At 42.2% G+C, this 16,484-nt stretch overlaps 1 protein-coding gene across 1 annotated transcript; it reads left to right on the top strand.

Moving 5' to 3' along the window:
- The first annotated feature begins 427 nt into the window (after window positions 1–427).
- Window positions 428–12,568, top strand: srl (sarcalumenin). The gene is made up of 7 exons (XM_076080534.1): window positions 428–488; window positions 8,058–8,162; window positions 8,546–8,641; window positions 9,490–9,525; window positions 10,755–10,871; window positions 11,413–11,646; window positions 11,757–12,568. The coding sequence occupies exons 1-7, from the start codon at window positions 428–430 to the stop codon at window positions 12,566–12,568; spliced, it is 1,461 nt and encodes a 486-aa protein (XP_075936649.1).
- The last annotated feature ends 3,916 nt before the right edge of the window (window positions 12,569–16,484 follow it).

Below are 16,484 nucleotides of genomic sequence, written 5' to 3' on the forward strand. Positions count from 1 at the left end.
AATTTTTAAAATCTGTCTAAACCTACATCTCTCAAGCTCACCTTAATTCACTTTATGTCTCGTTTGTTTAATTCTTACACATATTGCTTCCAATACTTAGGCTAAGTGGTATCAACCTTCTCATCTCACCTTTCCTTCAATACTGCTGATTTCAAACCAGTTTGCCTTTTAGGTCCTAGTAGCATATACAGTATCTTTTTTGTTGTGTGATCCAGCACTGACACATTTATGCCAAGGTCCGAGCTGCGACCGCTCTAAAAAGGAGAGTCAGCTGCTTGACTCCTGCAACACCTCCAACTCACAGACCTCAGCCCCTCCACCAACTGGCCCCTCCCTGTGCTCCGCCTCTTCTCTCTGCATGCCCTTTAACCTTCCTGCCTTGGTATATATAGTCTGTGTGACTATCACAGTTCTCCTGGCAGCCATCATGAAGGGTACAGTCTTGATCTGCTGTTTCCTCTCCCTGCTGCATTTGCAGGCCACAGCAGGTAAGACTTTTAAAGATAGCATTCGGTCAAACATCTGGCGGATTCCTCGTTTTTTTTATGTTGGGCGGTGCATTGTGGGCACGAGATACGTTTTGTGTACAAATGCTGCTGATGAATGAAATAGTGATGCGGTGTAAATTTAGAGGCGGGTTAAATGAATGTTTAATGAAGGCTTGATTGCTCTGTTAGCTTGATCATACTGTGACCCTTCAGAGATTCAGAGGCTGTGATTCGGACTGTTAAAAGTAGATGGCCTAAAGTAGCTCTTGTGTCTATCGTGGAGGCAGTTTGGTCAGGAATGGCACTGTTTTCTAGAGGCAGAGTGCGTTTGGGGACGGTGACAGTCATGAGGACACCAGCCGAGGATAGACAGTGACAGTGACAGAGACAGAAATGTAAGCCCTGTGCAACCAAGCAGGACTATTTCAAATCGGTCTCAGTTTATAATTAGATTTGAGTGGCACTTTGTCGTCTTTCTAATCATCAAAATCCAAAACACACTCGACACTTTTGATGCATGAAGAAATGTCTTATCGTACATTTAGGTGACTCCACAAAGGAGAGCAGTTGAGGATCATTCAAACTAGAGTTCAGGCTCTCCTGTGGACTGACAGCATGTCAGCTGTCCTAACGCATGGCACCAGCTGATGGAAAGTCTTAGTCTAACCAAGGAGAGAACAGCCATGCGGGAACTTGAATGAACATTCAAAAAAGTGATCTCTTTGCTTCATTCTTGAACTTTATTTTCCACAACTTGGTTTTGAATTGTTAATCCAGACTTTTAATACCTTTAGGGGGCAACATTTCCTACAGGGATCGAGACAACTTCACAATACAGACATTAGATGGCACCCATGAAGTTAAATGTCATACTGACAACATCTTCTCCCAGATTACCTATTCTAAAAATGCGGACTGGTCACTGGGTCTGGACTAGAGTGGTTGGCGTTACCCTTGTCCGTCACCCTTGTCCGTCCTTGGGGTAGCTCCACAGCCCGGGCCCAGGGCTCCATATTCCACGCTGCTGTCAAGTGTCTAAGATTGGAAGGCCTCCTGAAACCCAACACTGTTCATTACAGTTCCTCCCTCCCTCCGCTCCACTCCCCGTCCCTTCTGACTCCTCACCCCTCCCAGCCCCATGCTTCTCTTTAGATACACGGCACAGCTGCTGTCACTCTGCACTGTCACAATCGCAATTTATTCCCAGCAGTTGACCTTATAGGGACATGCATTCTCCAGGCAGGAGGGGCCCGGGCTTTGGCTGCAACTCATGCCTTCATAGACCCCTTTTGCAGCCCCGTGCATCTTTTGGTGGCCTTTGGTATTCATTTTTTAAAGCCGCATCGCACACAGGAGTTCTGAGTCCAATACCTGCAGGTTATGGACAATTATGAGAATCCTGAACTCCTTGCCGCTCAGTGCGTAATCAATTGTGTTATTGATCTGTTACATCGATATCAGGAACTCTATTTAATATATTTTATGTACAGTTTGTGAGAAAAACAGCTGACACATTGACCTGGTAATCTTGATGTTGTTGATGTCTTTAATTTCAGTTGCCAGTTGATTACACCAATATAATTGTCTACATTTTTATGTTAAGCAAGGACACCTTGACTTTGGAAATTGTAGGCGGAATAAAGGGAATCATTTTGTTATCAAAATGCATTCCTATGTGTGTGGTTAGACATCATTAGGCTCTGGTGTAGCAGTGTGAACACACCTGCAGGTGTAGTAAGGCCAAAAACATCTCCCAAGCCTGGTGAGCTCATCTGGCTCTGCCTCAATAATTTCCTCACAGTCATTTACCAGCAGCTGTTCAATCGCTTCCATATTTTATACCAAAGCAAGGAGCAGAGGGAACCTATGTTTTTTTTGGTGGTGGTGAATGTGTCAATAGGTTACATGGCCAACCTGGCCCCATGATGCTCACATGTCATGTAGGAGTAAACATAGGTTGCTATAGTAATGATTGGGTTATTTTAAGGTTGCCAGAAACCCGACACTAATCAGGTCTTGTGTGAATGGCGCTGACTGACCAATTACAATTGAATCCATGTCCAGATTTTGATGTTATATGTGGCGTTTGAGTGTGAAAGGGGTTTTAAGGAAGCTGCGAATACAATATACAATGTCATTAGTGCAAATACAATCACAACATATTGCTAAAATGCAACACTCAGAACCTGAGAGCTGACTTTTTTTGATATACAAATATATCACAGCCTCTTTGGGACCTTGATTGGTTCTTCACACCAATGTGTTTATACTTGAGTGGTAACACTATCCATCCTCGATACAGTAAAAACATCTTTGACCTCCTCGCTTTGCGGAAGGGAGACATACGCACTGTCTCCACGTGATCTCCTCTAATGGTATGTGGCATGTCTGGGACATCCCTACGCTGGCAGTAGTAGAAGGGACGCACCAGTCACACTCCACTGCCTTACAACACACCCCTTCTTAAGACAAGCCCCCCCCCCCACAGTCCCAAGGGCACCTGACGTCCTCTCCTGGCTTTTAAACAGGAAAGCAGAGACAGAGGCGTCAGATCAACACCTCAGGGTGAAGTGTCTTTGCCATTGCGCCTTCCTTTGAGCTTGTCACTCAACTAAATGTCTACTTGTCAGTGACCCCTTAGAGGACTAATACAATAAATTACAATCTGGATGTGTTTCACATAACATGGTCTGTAAGGGCCAGTGGCAACCCTAAGGGTCAGTGATGTCTTTTGTTTGGTTGTTTTTTGTAAAACTAAATACACCAACATTTGCATCTAGAAAATAGTCTGGCTTTTCTGTTAAAGACTGTCTTTCTGAAATAAATAAATTTTAATTTAATTTTAGTTTGGAAGTAATGAATTATACTAGTGATTGAACTGTATTTCTTGTGTAAAATGCCTGAGGTACCAGGAAAACCATAGTGTGTCTTATTTGCCAAGTATCAGCACTGTATTTGAAGCTCGCATGAGCTACTGAACCAGTTAACAGTAGCTCTCAGTCCATTGGCCCGTATTACACAGTCCGCTCTAGGGATGTGGATGTTTCTGAGTCTCCAAACTGACTAAAATAGGAGCTACCAATTCTGCCCCCTCCTCTGTCCATCTTCTGACCCATTGTGGGTCTATTTTTGACGATGGGGGAGTTCTAGCTACACAAGCTGTGCCACCTGTTGCAATCCGTGGCCTCTTCTCACCACGCCCTGCTCAGGCTCTGCTGACTGCTCTCACACCTCTGACCCCTGCCAGAGGGAAAAAATAAATCATGTGCATTTCTATGGCTATAGGTTGACTTTGTATTCACTCGCTTCGTTTTGAGTGAAATGTATAAGCCATGTCCTTAACGTGTGCAAGAGAATTGGTTCGTGTTTTTGTAGCATTAATGCTATATCCTTTGGTATTTTACAGACCAGTGGTTATGTGAAAAGTGTCTGCTCTTTTTAAATTTGAATGAAGCCGATGCTTCTCTCCATGGATCTTTCCAGTGGAACCCCCTGGCCTTCAGTTAAGGTTGCCTGAATCCCCCTGTGCTCAGGATAAATCCTCTGACTGGGGATTCCAGGCCTGTCACCCTCATCATGTTCATAATTCAATGTACCTCCGCTGTGCTCCAAGCAGAACATGATCCGGGTTTTTTTTATACATACACAGATATACCTAATATATACAGAGTAAGTGCACATGTCTGCAGATACATACTAGCACATAATTCATGTCCACATCAGATGATATTATGCACATAGGGTAATCCCGGCTTGTATGTTTTGCCTACATAACACTGTTTGCTTGTGTTCTTATGATTGTCTGAATTAGTTGACAGAGCTCAAGATACATTTTTGTTTAATTTATCTCCATTTCAGCAGAATTTGCTGTGTATTTCCACAGTGGATAGTGATTGGCTCCACAAACCATACACAAGAACGACTCCTATTTCAGGGAAGTACGAAGCCTTCTCCACTCAGCAGAGTAAATGTGTTCATACATCTATCGATCTTTATAGTAAAGGTGGTCTTTAAAATTGAGCAAATATAGACGTTTCACACTTACAGTAGGTGATTGACCTTCCTTCTGATGATTGAATAGCCTCCACACAAGGATCTATAGTTGAGGTGTGACTTACTCGGCCGCTGATGCCGCGGTAGGCTTAAATCTCCAACATTCCCACTGGATGTGCTGATGCCACCAGAATGTTTCTCCAAACTGAGGGAGGGTTGTGTGGCAACGGGCTCATTGCGGACACATGGTCCTGGGCGCAGATGTCCGGGGTTCAACTCCCCTGGCGCCTGCAGGGTTAATTTTGAGCGCTGATGCAAGGCCCGCCTTCTGCAGGCAACACTACCTCTCTGATCTTTGCAGACCCCTGTCCCAGTGCTTCCATCAGGGATTGACTGGATTGGGAGGTGTTAACACACTCGAAGCAGTTAAGGCCCACTCAAGAGGCTTGTGTTAACAGATACGACTCTTCTGAGTGATGAGTCAAGTTACGGAAGCTTGAGTAAGCTCTGTGTGCTACAGGGACAGGCCTGGCACTGTGAAGATATGGTTCTCCTCAAAAGCCACTTCAGCCTCCAACTTGAATCATCCTTAGTGTCCTCTGAAAGCCGGCTTCTCTCAAACACTTCCTCATTGTGTAATTCATCCTATCTTGTAGTCGTGTGTGTTCAGATTACTTCAATTCCTGCTTTGCAATGTTTCTCTTGACTCAATTTGACAGTGTGTGTCATTGCTGCCACCCTGCAAAAGAGCAACTGTTGAGGTCTCAATTAAAGACGAATCGTCCTAATCGTCACATCATTGTTTACCTGTGCACATACTGTACTGAAATACCTCTTTTTGCTTTCTGTGGTCTGATACGCTTTCAAATCATTTGATTGATTGAAAGTGCTTGCTGTGTTTTTCATGAATCGAGAGACTTTCTTTCTCTGCTTTATTGACCATTTCATTGAACGAGAATATATTTCTACCCGTGGTTCATTAATGCAATCAAAACAGTTTGCTTCAGGCTTGTAAACACAGAGGACTTCAGAAGATTTAGCTTGTCATTCGATGACGCATCCGTTTTGCCCAAAGCAGAATGCCATTCTGACTTCTGTCCAGAAACACTAGAAGTCATTGACCTCATGCCTCATGACCGGTGGTTGCACTCCAGGCGAGGGCGCAGGATGCCATGACAGTGCCGCCCTCTCATTATTTACAATGTATACATTCATCGAGACAAAAATCCATAAGCTTTAGCACTAATTTAGTACCATGGTGGAAGACATAGAAATGTGCAGAAGGTCAGCGATGATGTTATTTTTGTGATACATACATATTAATAGGTGGCATACGTTAAGCAGATATTTGACAAAATTGTCACTTTGATTATATACCATTTGTAATACCTCAAATGTTAGCATTAATGAGGATCAATCAAAGTGGAGAAAACCATGTCATCATGTGTTATTCCTTTGTTATGATATATTTGGTTCTGACTCCAGAAAACAACCATTTCTTAGCATCTCTCTCATCAAAAGATGGTTAGTACACAAATGTACAATTAGGTAGTCTTTGAAAGGACTTGTGAATGTGGATAAGATGGTGAGAGGGGCGTAATGGAGTGTGTAAAAGACTTAAAGCTGTCACATCTAAGTTCCAACTCAATATGCTGTAACTACAGAACAAAATGACTGAAGGGAGACTGTATCTGACTGCAGTGTACATAAAATGATTGCAGTATCATCCCTCAGGTCTAAGATGTCTGTGAAATTATATTTTACCTTCCCACACCAAGTGCTTCTGCTTCACACCAGTCCATTTCTGATTGGTGATGAGTACTGCAGGCAGAACCACCCAGCTGAGATCAGAGGGTCCCTGGGAAACAGTGCCAACTTTTCATGCTTTCTGATCCTACAAACATGCAGATCTCCTAATCCGAACATACGATATTATTAGTTTTCCGTCTGCAATGTTGAACCGTTTTTTGTCATATTTATGTCAAGGAGAGGTGTGCAGCTGAGGAGGTTAGATCAAACTTTTGAGTTGAGCACTAGAGCACTAAATTTGATCTGTTTTTTGAATTTAGCATCTTTAACAATGTTAATATGTTTCCTGTGCCAGTAAACTCAATTTAACTGGCCTGTGCTGACATGAAGTATGCAGATGATGCGTTTATATAACAAGATCAATATTCAGACTATGCCATGTGTTTTACACGGCCTGATTTACAATTGAATGACTGCAATTAATCACCCCTACAACTACTACCGGATTTAAAATTCCAGAAACAAGCTGTAAATACCTTTAAAATTCACTAACAACTTTATTAAGGCAGTGTCTGGAAGCTAGAATTCAAAGACCAATAACCCTTCAGGGACATAAAGGTATGAGCCAGGAAGACTTCCCCGCTCCTCCTATATATAGCTCATAGCCGTAGCAGGTTTGTCTGAAGCCGGACTGTGTGGGAGGGGTTACAGGGAGGCCTGTTCTGAGGCCTGGACACACAAGGACAGGCCTAACAGTGCGATAGGTCTGTGATAGGTGGGTAAATATAGAAGAGAAAAAACACAGGATTGCACATCATTGTCTCATAGTGTAGCCTATATTCCTCATGGGAACACTCAGTCCAGCTCTGAGTTCTCCTCCCAGTCCATAATGCAACTGGGGAAGTCCCCCTTTTTCTCTGTCTCTCTCTCTCTCGGCCCCTCTCATCTTTGCTGTGGCTATAAAGCCCATGGTGATGCCAAACAAACTATGTTTATTTACAGCATTTGCTTTCTAAATTAAGAGCTGATTGTACTAACAGCTGAGATCTGAACGGGCCGATATGTTCCAAAGAGATATGAGATCATGTCATGGTTATTTTATGCACATTTACATTAAAACTGATGAATTTGTAGGCTAGAGCGCACACAGGGTGAATTTAGTTCTTGTTCCTAATGGATGATTCACATTTATCACACAGCAGGAAAAGGACATTGTAAAGGATGTGTGCCACAGTGTAATCACCAACAATTGTCAGTTCAATAAGCTGTAATTGTGCATAGCAGCTAGCTATGCATTGTTATTCATGCATAGCTAGTTATCATCATTCAGGTTTTGTAATTAACAAAGAAAAAAGGGAAGACAGAAAGGTAGATGTTAATGAAGATAGAGCAGAAAAAACAATGTTAAGAGGCATTCGCTGTGCTTGTGGCTGCAGATGAAATCAAAGCTCAGGTTGGAAACATCTGACGGCTCAAATATCTGTGTCTGAAGTTGCTATTAGCATCTAATGCAAAGCTGTCACTCGGTGCTTATTATCATTTATCTGTGTGTCACACTTAAATTCCCAGCAGTCGTGGTACTTATTGAGACGGAGGATGTATTGACTGACGTGCATCCAGAAATAGCTACACCGTTGGTCTCTATTGAACATTGTATTGAACATGTACAACTGGCTGCCATCAGCCCTATAGTGAGAGCATCATAATGAAACTGTCACTTGATTGGTTTGCAGCCACCTCGGTCCACTTCCATTATTCATGTTATCAGATCATTAAGCACATACACTGACAAAGTTACATTTTGTTCATTTTTTTTTTCTTTTACAGAGGAAGAAGAAGGAGGAGATGATTTCATCTCCACCCTCAGGGACAGATCTCACATCGACGAGACGCTGCGGCTTGCAACTGAGGAAAAATCAGGAGACTATGCAGGTGAGCATCAAAGATTCATTAGAAGTGTTTTTTATAAAGTTTTATGCTCGCTTGTACTGTGTCTGACGAATTGAAGTTACCTCAGTGAAGCATGTCAAGCAGTTGAATACTGTGTTATCCTTTGAATCTCACTCCCTGATTTCCTTTCAGCTTTCATATGTATTCCTCAACTTTGACATTTGTTTTGCAACACATTTCTGCACCATTTTAAGGCAGAAAGGCTGGGAGCCACTGTACTATCATGGTAGAGTGACATTTTACAAAATTGGACTTTTATTTCTCTCCTTCTTCTCCATCATGGCCTGTATAATTATCCCTCTTGCCTCTTTTTAGATCTCTAACGTCTTTATCATCCTTTCCCCTCTCTTATCTTGTTCCTTCAGGGGCTATACAGCGGTTGCGGAACGTCTACCACTCATCCATCAAGCCGATGGAGCAGGCTTACAAGTACAATGAGCTGAGGCAGCACGAGATCTCAGGTATCACAGAAGCTTTGGCTACGTCTGCACTTTGGTCTGATGTGTGGGTTTCTCTGTTTGGGTTGCTTTGGTGACTGATTTGTTGACTTGTTTGTACAAACACATCATCCTCACACCGTCAACCGATACATAACAGAAGGATCTTTTTTTCCATTGTAGGGGATTTCATCGTATGTCACTTTTTATTTTATTTTTATGGGGGGGGGGGGGGGCTCTCAGAGTCACTGTTATGTGAGGGTACTCTTTTTTTTTACTTGTATGAGTACCTTTAGAGGTAATTTGTAGGCTTTTAGGTACAGAAATAGTAAAAATATACCTTATGTAGTCATTATCTCTCCATTCATGCTCCTTAAAAATATTTCTTCCCCTTTTCTTCTATTCATTGACATACTTTTTGAAATGATTTTTAAATGAGTGTGTACAGTTTCTTCACTGTAACCTCAGCAAGGACAAACTCTACTTTCCCACAATGATGTGAAGCTCGCCCTCCTGTGGCTTTTTAGGCTGTAGCATGCTTGCAAACTTGACAAATATCACTTGAATCATGCTTCTAATTTCAAAATATATATTTTTAAAAGACAGTAAAAAAACAAACGGACAAACGATTCACCTTATCACCCGACTACAAAAATGCATACCATCCATTTGCAGACGGACATGTTTGACACATCAGGTCAAATATGGGACTAGATTGCCACCCGTTCATCCACATTGTTACTCTACCCCTCCCTGTTGTTACTAGAGACCTCACACCCTCACTCCTCACTCTCCTCCACCTCCTATTCCCTTCGCCTCTCTTTACTCCACCCTCTCCTGTCCCCATCCCCTCCACTCCCCTCATCTAACAGCCTACCCTGGACGAACCCTGGGGGACTCATCCGCAGGTTGGTGTGGGCGGGGCTTACCTGTGCATGGCACAGCCTGAAGTGCTCAGCCCCTTACTCTCCCCCTTCATTTGTCCTCATACATGTGTGAGCCACTCAGACTAATTAATACTGCACTGCTCTCTGTGGGTCACACATTTCAAGCATGTTTCACTTTGGGTGACACCCAGGTGTACCAGCCCAGATTGGGGCCTATAGTCAAAATGATCCATAGGTGAAAGGTTCAACCCAAACAGAGCAAAATGGATTTACACTTTCTTGATTTAGAATCGTTTAGAGTTTCAACCAAAGCTCCATAATTTAAATTCCATATTAAAGAAGTAAAAGGGAAGAAATGTAAATGAAACAAGTTTTAGAAATTTTAGGATTGATAGTGTATTTACAGAGAGAACAAGCATTAAGTTGCGTAGGGTATGAAATGTAAAATATAGAGGGGGTTGCATGTGCAGTTCTGGCTTTAGCAAAGGACACATAGGTGTGAGACACTGGTGGGAGAGGATGGTCAGTGTTCGGCTTGTAGGTAATTGACTGACTTTTTGTCAAACTTTGGTATTTTTTAATCAATTTCAAAGCCACTAGATTCAGAGGTGTTTTGATGAGGACATTTTCTCTTTGTTCTTCTTCTGTTTTTGTTCTTTTGACATTTGTATCCTCGTCGTCTTTTGAATTCATTCAGCTTTGGACCAGTAGGTTAAAACAGAACTTGACTGCACCCTACCACCCCAACACCATGTCCACTCACAACACACATGGCAGCTTGTTATGAGACACGCAGCTTGCTCTGAAAGCCTCGCAACTGAGGAGTCAATGGCACTGCTTTGACGTGTGTCCCTGAGTTATGGCTGTATCACTTTGTTGAGACCTTTCTTATGCTAATAAAGAAGCATAACAGCTTTGACGCGCTTTTCTTTGCTCATATTTCTTTTTATTTGCTTTCTTAGTCTTACAAAACATTTCTCTGCGCTGCTCATTAAGAGTGACAGTGCTATCCTGACGTGCCTGTACTGTATAGTTAACACATACATTTTGGATGGATTATATTTTGGTTAAACTATCTTTATGAGGATAATGGAGAACGTTGCAAACATTGGCTTCTTTTGGCAACATGAACAGCTCAAGTTCTCGCGCCTTCTCTTCTCAGCCGCAAATAAAATCCCAGCATAACTGGTAAGCTCGTAATTTTTCATGTAAACAGATTTTAACCACTGTTGTCTCTCCTTGCCCGACAGATGGAGAGATTACCTCCAAGCCCATGGTGCTGTTCCTGGGACCCTGGAGTGTAGGAAAGTCCTCTATGATCAATTACCTCCTGGGCATGAACGACAGCCCCTATCAGCTCTACACAGGCATGTTACACAGATTTCGTTCTCGTTGTTTCTTTCTTTTTTTTGAACTATAATTTAATGAGGATAAAGTAACCCTTAAATGTCATTATAAATCTACAGGACTATTAGAGAGGCAGCTACTTTATCTAAAAATTACAGGATTGAGCAAGTCAGTGCAAGAATGCATAGTGGTTATCAAGTAGGCAGTCAGCATCACAGAGGTTTTGTTAAATTAGATCCATGACCTCTTAAGAAGACTCAACAATGATCTCTGACAATTTAGTACCACTGCTCAATATATTTACAGCAGCTTTGATCTATATTAATGTTAATGATGTTGTTCCATAACTGCTGGATTTGTGAATTTGCTAAATTTTCCGTATCAACTTAAAAGCTGATGATATGACAACATCAAGAAAATAATTTATTGCGGGTTTAAACGTTTCCCCTGTGCATACACATCATGGGATTCTCTTTCTTTAACATGTTTCCGAATCTGTTCCTCTTCTTGGTACTACCCTTGTTAATTTCTCTCTCTTGTTTTCCACAAATTTGTCTTCAGGAGCGGAGCCTACTACCTCTGAGTTCACTGTAATTATGCACGGCGAGAAGATCCGCTCTGTTGAGGGTATTGTGATGGCAGCAGACAGCTCTCGGTCCTTCTCTCCCTTGGAGAAGTTTGGCCAAAACTTCTTGGAAAAACTGGTCGGTATTGAGATGCCCCACAAGCTGCTGGAACGCGTGACTTTTGTGGACACACCAGGAATCATTGAGAACCGCAAACAGCAGGAGAGAGGTAAAACAGAGTTTTACCTTCAGTTTGCAGGTTTTCACAAATCACAATTCAAATACGAAGCAGCTGGCTGCAACTCAGCATTCAGTGATTTATTTATTCTCTTCTTCCAGGCTATCCCTTCAACGATGTTTGCCAGTGGTTCATTGACCGCGCTGACCTGATCTTCGTGGTGTTTGACCCCACCAAGCTGGACGTTGGCCTCGAGCTGGAGATGCTCTTCCGGCAGTTAAAGGGTCGCGAATCCCAGATCCGCATCATCCTAAACAAGGCTGACAACCTGGCCACCCAGGACTTAATGAGAGTCTACGGAGCGCTCTTTTGGAGCTTAGCTCCCCTCATCAATGTGACCGAACCCCCTCGCGTCTACGTCAGCTCCTTCTGGCCATATGACTATGCACCTGATACCAGCCGTGATCTCTTCAAGCGAGAGGAGATCTCCCTCCTGGAAGATCTGAACCAGGTGATTGAAAACCGCATGGAGAACAAAATTGCCTTCATCCGCCAGCATGGTATCCGCGTACGTATCCACGGCCTGCTGGTAGACCGCTACGTCCAGACCTTTAAAGAGAAGATGAGCTACTTCAGTGACCCTGAACTAGTCTTCAAGGAGATTGTGGACGACCCAGACAAGTTCTACATTTTCAAATCCATCCTAGCCAAGACCAACGTCAGCAAGTTTGACCTGCCCAACCGCGACGCTTACCGTGACTTCTTTGGCGTCAACCCGATCACCAACTTCAAGCCCTTGACGGCTCAGTGCTCCTACATGGGAGGCTGTCTGCTGGAGAAGATTGAGCGGGCAATCACCAACGAGCTGCCTGCCCTTCTGAGCAGCATTAACTCTGGTAAGCAGCCTGGCCTGTCCTCCTGCGAGACAACTGGCTGTGGTGAAAAGCCAAAGAATCGCTACCGGAAGAACTGACGAAAACAAAATAACTTGAGTGGGGAAAGTAAGAAGAGAAGGGGTCTGGTGGAAGCCAACCTTGCTTTTGTCACAACGCCTGTATTGTTGAGGAGACAGAGGAGAATAGTGTTTGTTTGTTTTTCTCAGGAGAATATTGGGAGGTGCATTTAGGGACTCTAGGAATGAGGCAGATAGAGGGAGGGAAGGGTCATTGTTTGATAAGGCAGCTTAAGGACAGAAGTCCTGAAGAAATGAGAACATGCCACTGATCACTGAGTTTTGTTAAAATACATGCTCTCCTCTTTCCCTTGCACAATCACTTTGGACTGTCTGGGATTTGGGGGTTGGGAAAGTAATGATGTGAAGAAACACAGAAATGAAAAAAGTAAGATCAAATAAAAATTGAAAATCCCGAGACTGAAAACAGTCAAATACCAGCTCCCTTGTATGTGAATAAAATGGGAAAAAGTAGAAACAGGACTTGCAAATTTGTGTTGTAAAATCTTGAGAATTGCATTGCAGAGAGTCAATTCCATAAGCTTCAGAAGCTGATTTTGAAGTAGCCTTTTTGTGGGTGCTATACATGTTTGTCATCCAAACCTTTGCTTTTGACATAGATTAACTTTAACATTGCATGTTAGATGTTATTTAACAGATGCATGCATGTCCTGCTAATATAAAGTTTAAGTAATATTTCCTCGTGTAACTGAAGCATGAACCAACCCTGCCATGCAACAAATAAGGCCGTTTTTCGTTTTTGTTTTATACGCTCGTCAGTCCTGGTTGTTGACAACCTATGAAATGAGCACTGTGATGGAAGCAGAGGTCAGGGTTCAAGGGTCAGAGTCTTCAGAGCGGGGTGGGTATGTTCATTCTGCTTCACTTCTTAACTGTTCTTACTGTTTCTGTCTTCGTCTATAAATTTTGTCTTTGGCAGAAATTCAATACTGTGTTATGATTTATTTCTTTTCTTGAACAATAAGCTTCCCAGCTTTTAGCTGAATGACCATAACAAATAACACATGAAGAATGTGTTGGATTATAGCTATCTTTAGCCATTTCTTCTGCGGGATAGCAAGCTATTTATTGATTTGTATGTAAAAACTTTCTAAATGGGCATTGAAGTTGGCTGTGTATGTGTACTGAACACCAACTGCTATATAATTTTACTACCCCTGCAAGATTGTTATTTCCCAGCGTGCGAAAAGTGAGCTTAAGGTAAAGGTAAAGTGGAGGACTCATGAGTTGACCCCTGACCTCTGTGGAAAGAAGGAAGAATTAAATACTGACTTTTACACCCACAACGATGTTGCAGTGTCATAGCTGCAAAGTCATATGTAAGCCTACCTCAATGAACTTCCCAGAAGTGTGGCATGGTTATTGCTTAAAATAGTTTGACATTTTGGATCGGCTTCACTTCCAACACAGGGATATTTCTTGGGCAGTAACTTCGTCACCATGGGTGAGAGTGGTGTCAATCTACCAAAATGTCAAACAATCCTCAATGGATGGATAAGTAGTAGGCCTAGGTTTCGAAAAAGTTAACTCATGGACAAATGCACTTCCAGTTCCCTCTGTGTCCTCCCTCACTAACCCCATTGTGAAGAGTGTCTACCCAACTAAAACCTGAAACATAGCTAATTAAAAAGAAAAGAAAACTAACAAACACACACATTGCTTAATTTTCTCTGTTTATTGTGAGTGTGAGTGCTCCACTGGATGTTAGTACGTTTACACTGCAGATCCAGAAGATGCCCACTAGAGAGTGCTGTGTAAAAGTGTAAAAAGTTATACAGACCACGATCACTCATCGTGGCAACCATTTATAGTGGTCGAGTGATAGCGTGAGCTAATTACATTGTGTGGTTGTGCTTTTGGTATATTTCAGCATTAATCATCTTAATTTACCTGTGAATTAGATCTGGAACGGATGTGTGTCCCATTTAAGTAGTTGTGGATTCACTTTTTTTTGTTTTGCAATCAAATTTAAATTAATCTTGGCCCAACTTTGGAAGCTTGATGATAAAGAATAAAGATTTCTGATTGACTATAGTGAAACTTTGTGGTTATTGTGATAAAACTATCAATCCTTAATCAGGGAGACTCAAAAAAAGAAAACAGATCAAAACTTGTACCAAACTGATTTTCTTCACTATCTCTGTTTCTCTCCTTTTTGCTTGGCCTACAGCTCTTTATCACAACTCAATCTACATCCATTTCCTTGTTTCTTTTCTCAGAAGGTTCAATCTCTCACTTTTGGATTTTCAATGACTTTATCCTATAGCTGCAATGCACCAACAGTTTGTCGTGACTGGAAGTGGGGAGGAGACTGTGTGTGTGTGTGTGTGGTAGATGGAGTTTGTATGTCTGGGTGTGAGACCCCGAGACAAACTGACTTCAACCTGCAAGTGTTTCTCCGTGAGTGTATTTCCACTCTTCCTCAAACATTATTTTGCATATATCCTGAGGAGACTGCAAATGAAAAATAAAGTTAATAAGAGCTCAAACACTCTTAAGGCATAGACCAAAGCCAATTTCCGGCTTTTTTTTGTGTGTATGTACACAATATTTTATACACAATGACCTTAACAAAATGCTGCTTTATGTACGCGTTTTCAAAACAGTCCTTTATGATTGAACAGACATACACATTGGCATCAAGAAATGCATGGATCATATACAATAAACACGTAGCGTAGAGGGCAGTTTTTTTTACCAGCAGCAGAGTAAATGCTTTGAAAATCACCAGTTCAACACAAAGTTTTATTATAAAACTCAGCATTGCAAATTGCACTCTGATCCAAATGTGGAGGAAATCCTGCCATCTTGCAAGAAGTCCACTGTCCCTCTTGGGGATCTTCTCAATATACCGTTCAACTGTGAAGCCACAGTGCTGACTACAGAGGGCTGTTGTTTAATATTTCTCTCAGCTCACTGATTTGAGAAGAAATCTAATGCTTTATTCTCAAATCAGTGAGCTGAGAGAAATACTAAACAACAGCCCTCTGTAGTCAGCAAGTTCTACTAGACTGTGCTGCACATATATACTGTAGGATTATAGGATTATATTGTCTCACCCCTGAATAGTCATCGTTTTTTATCATGTTGATGGTGCTGAAATATTGCAGTGTGCATTAACATTAATATAATCCAATATTCCGGTTACATTTGAGTGTCTAGAGCAGTTTAGTGACCTTGTATTTAGGATACTTTGTCTCCTGTGGCTTCAATAAAATACAATTACATCATTGTATTCCATTTCCCTCAAAAGAGAGCTATTCATTTTCCTCTGTTGTCATCCCGAGGCAGATGTTTGCATCCATACAAAATGAAGCAGAGTTTATTCTAATTGTAAAGGGCAGTGGGAAACACGAGAAGGTGGGGAGGGGGTGCGCTCATTGCGGTCAAAACAAGACGTCCCCACCCTTCTCTACAGTGCGCGCTCCTTACCTTTCACGCTTTCTACCAAGCGCGTGCACGTACCTCGACCGTACCCCTCCCCTCCCATCAATAGTGAGTCCTTTCTTTCCTCAGCTCGCCAAACACACACAGCAGCAGCATCAAGTCAAATGTAACTACCAAAACGGAAGCACATCATTATTTCTTTCAAAACAAATTACTTTGATTTTCACTTTTTGGGTTGAGGCTCACATATTTTAGAGCCTTTTCCTTAGCCTGGCAATGTATGGCTGAAGTTTGAATACTTATTAAGAGGACGAATGACAACACTAGTACGTAGGCTGCGGTGTAGATTGCCATCAAACACACGTGTGATTTTATTTTGAAAAGAAAAGCGGAAATCATCTATATTTTGTTTTTGCGTACTTCACACGCGTATGTACACGCACGCACACACACACACATACACACTCACACACATACTTGCGGCTGGACGGCTGTAAGCGCACAGAAGATGGTGGCGGCTGCTGCCACT

This window comes from Anarhichas minor, unplaced genomic scaffold, assembly GCF_050575085.1.
Source record: "Anarhichas minor isolate MPS153535 unplaced genomic scaffold, ASM5057508v1 ptg000007l, whole genome shotgun sequence".
In the NCBI taxonomy this organism is placed as follows: Eukaryota; Metazoa; Chordata; class Actinopteri; order Perciformes; family Anarhichadidae; genus Anarhichas; species Anarhichas minor.

What these genes read in the sequence shown, in the direction of transcription:
- srl (XM_076080534.1), top strand. Translation starts at nt 428, where the DNA reads ATGAAGGGTACAGTCTTGATCTGCTGTTTCCTCTCCCTGCTGCATTTG. An exon ending in GAGGCAGCACGAGATCTCAG is followed by an intron (nt 8,642 to 9,489) that starts GTATCACAGAAG and finishes CTCATCTAACAG; the next exon opens with CCTACCCTGGACGAACCCTG. An exon ending in CCCCTATCAGCTCTACACAG is followed by an intron (nt 10,872 to 11,412) that starts GCATGTTACACA and finishes ATTTGTCTTCAG; the next exon opens with GAGCGGAGCCTACTACCTCT.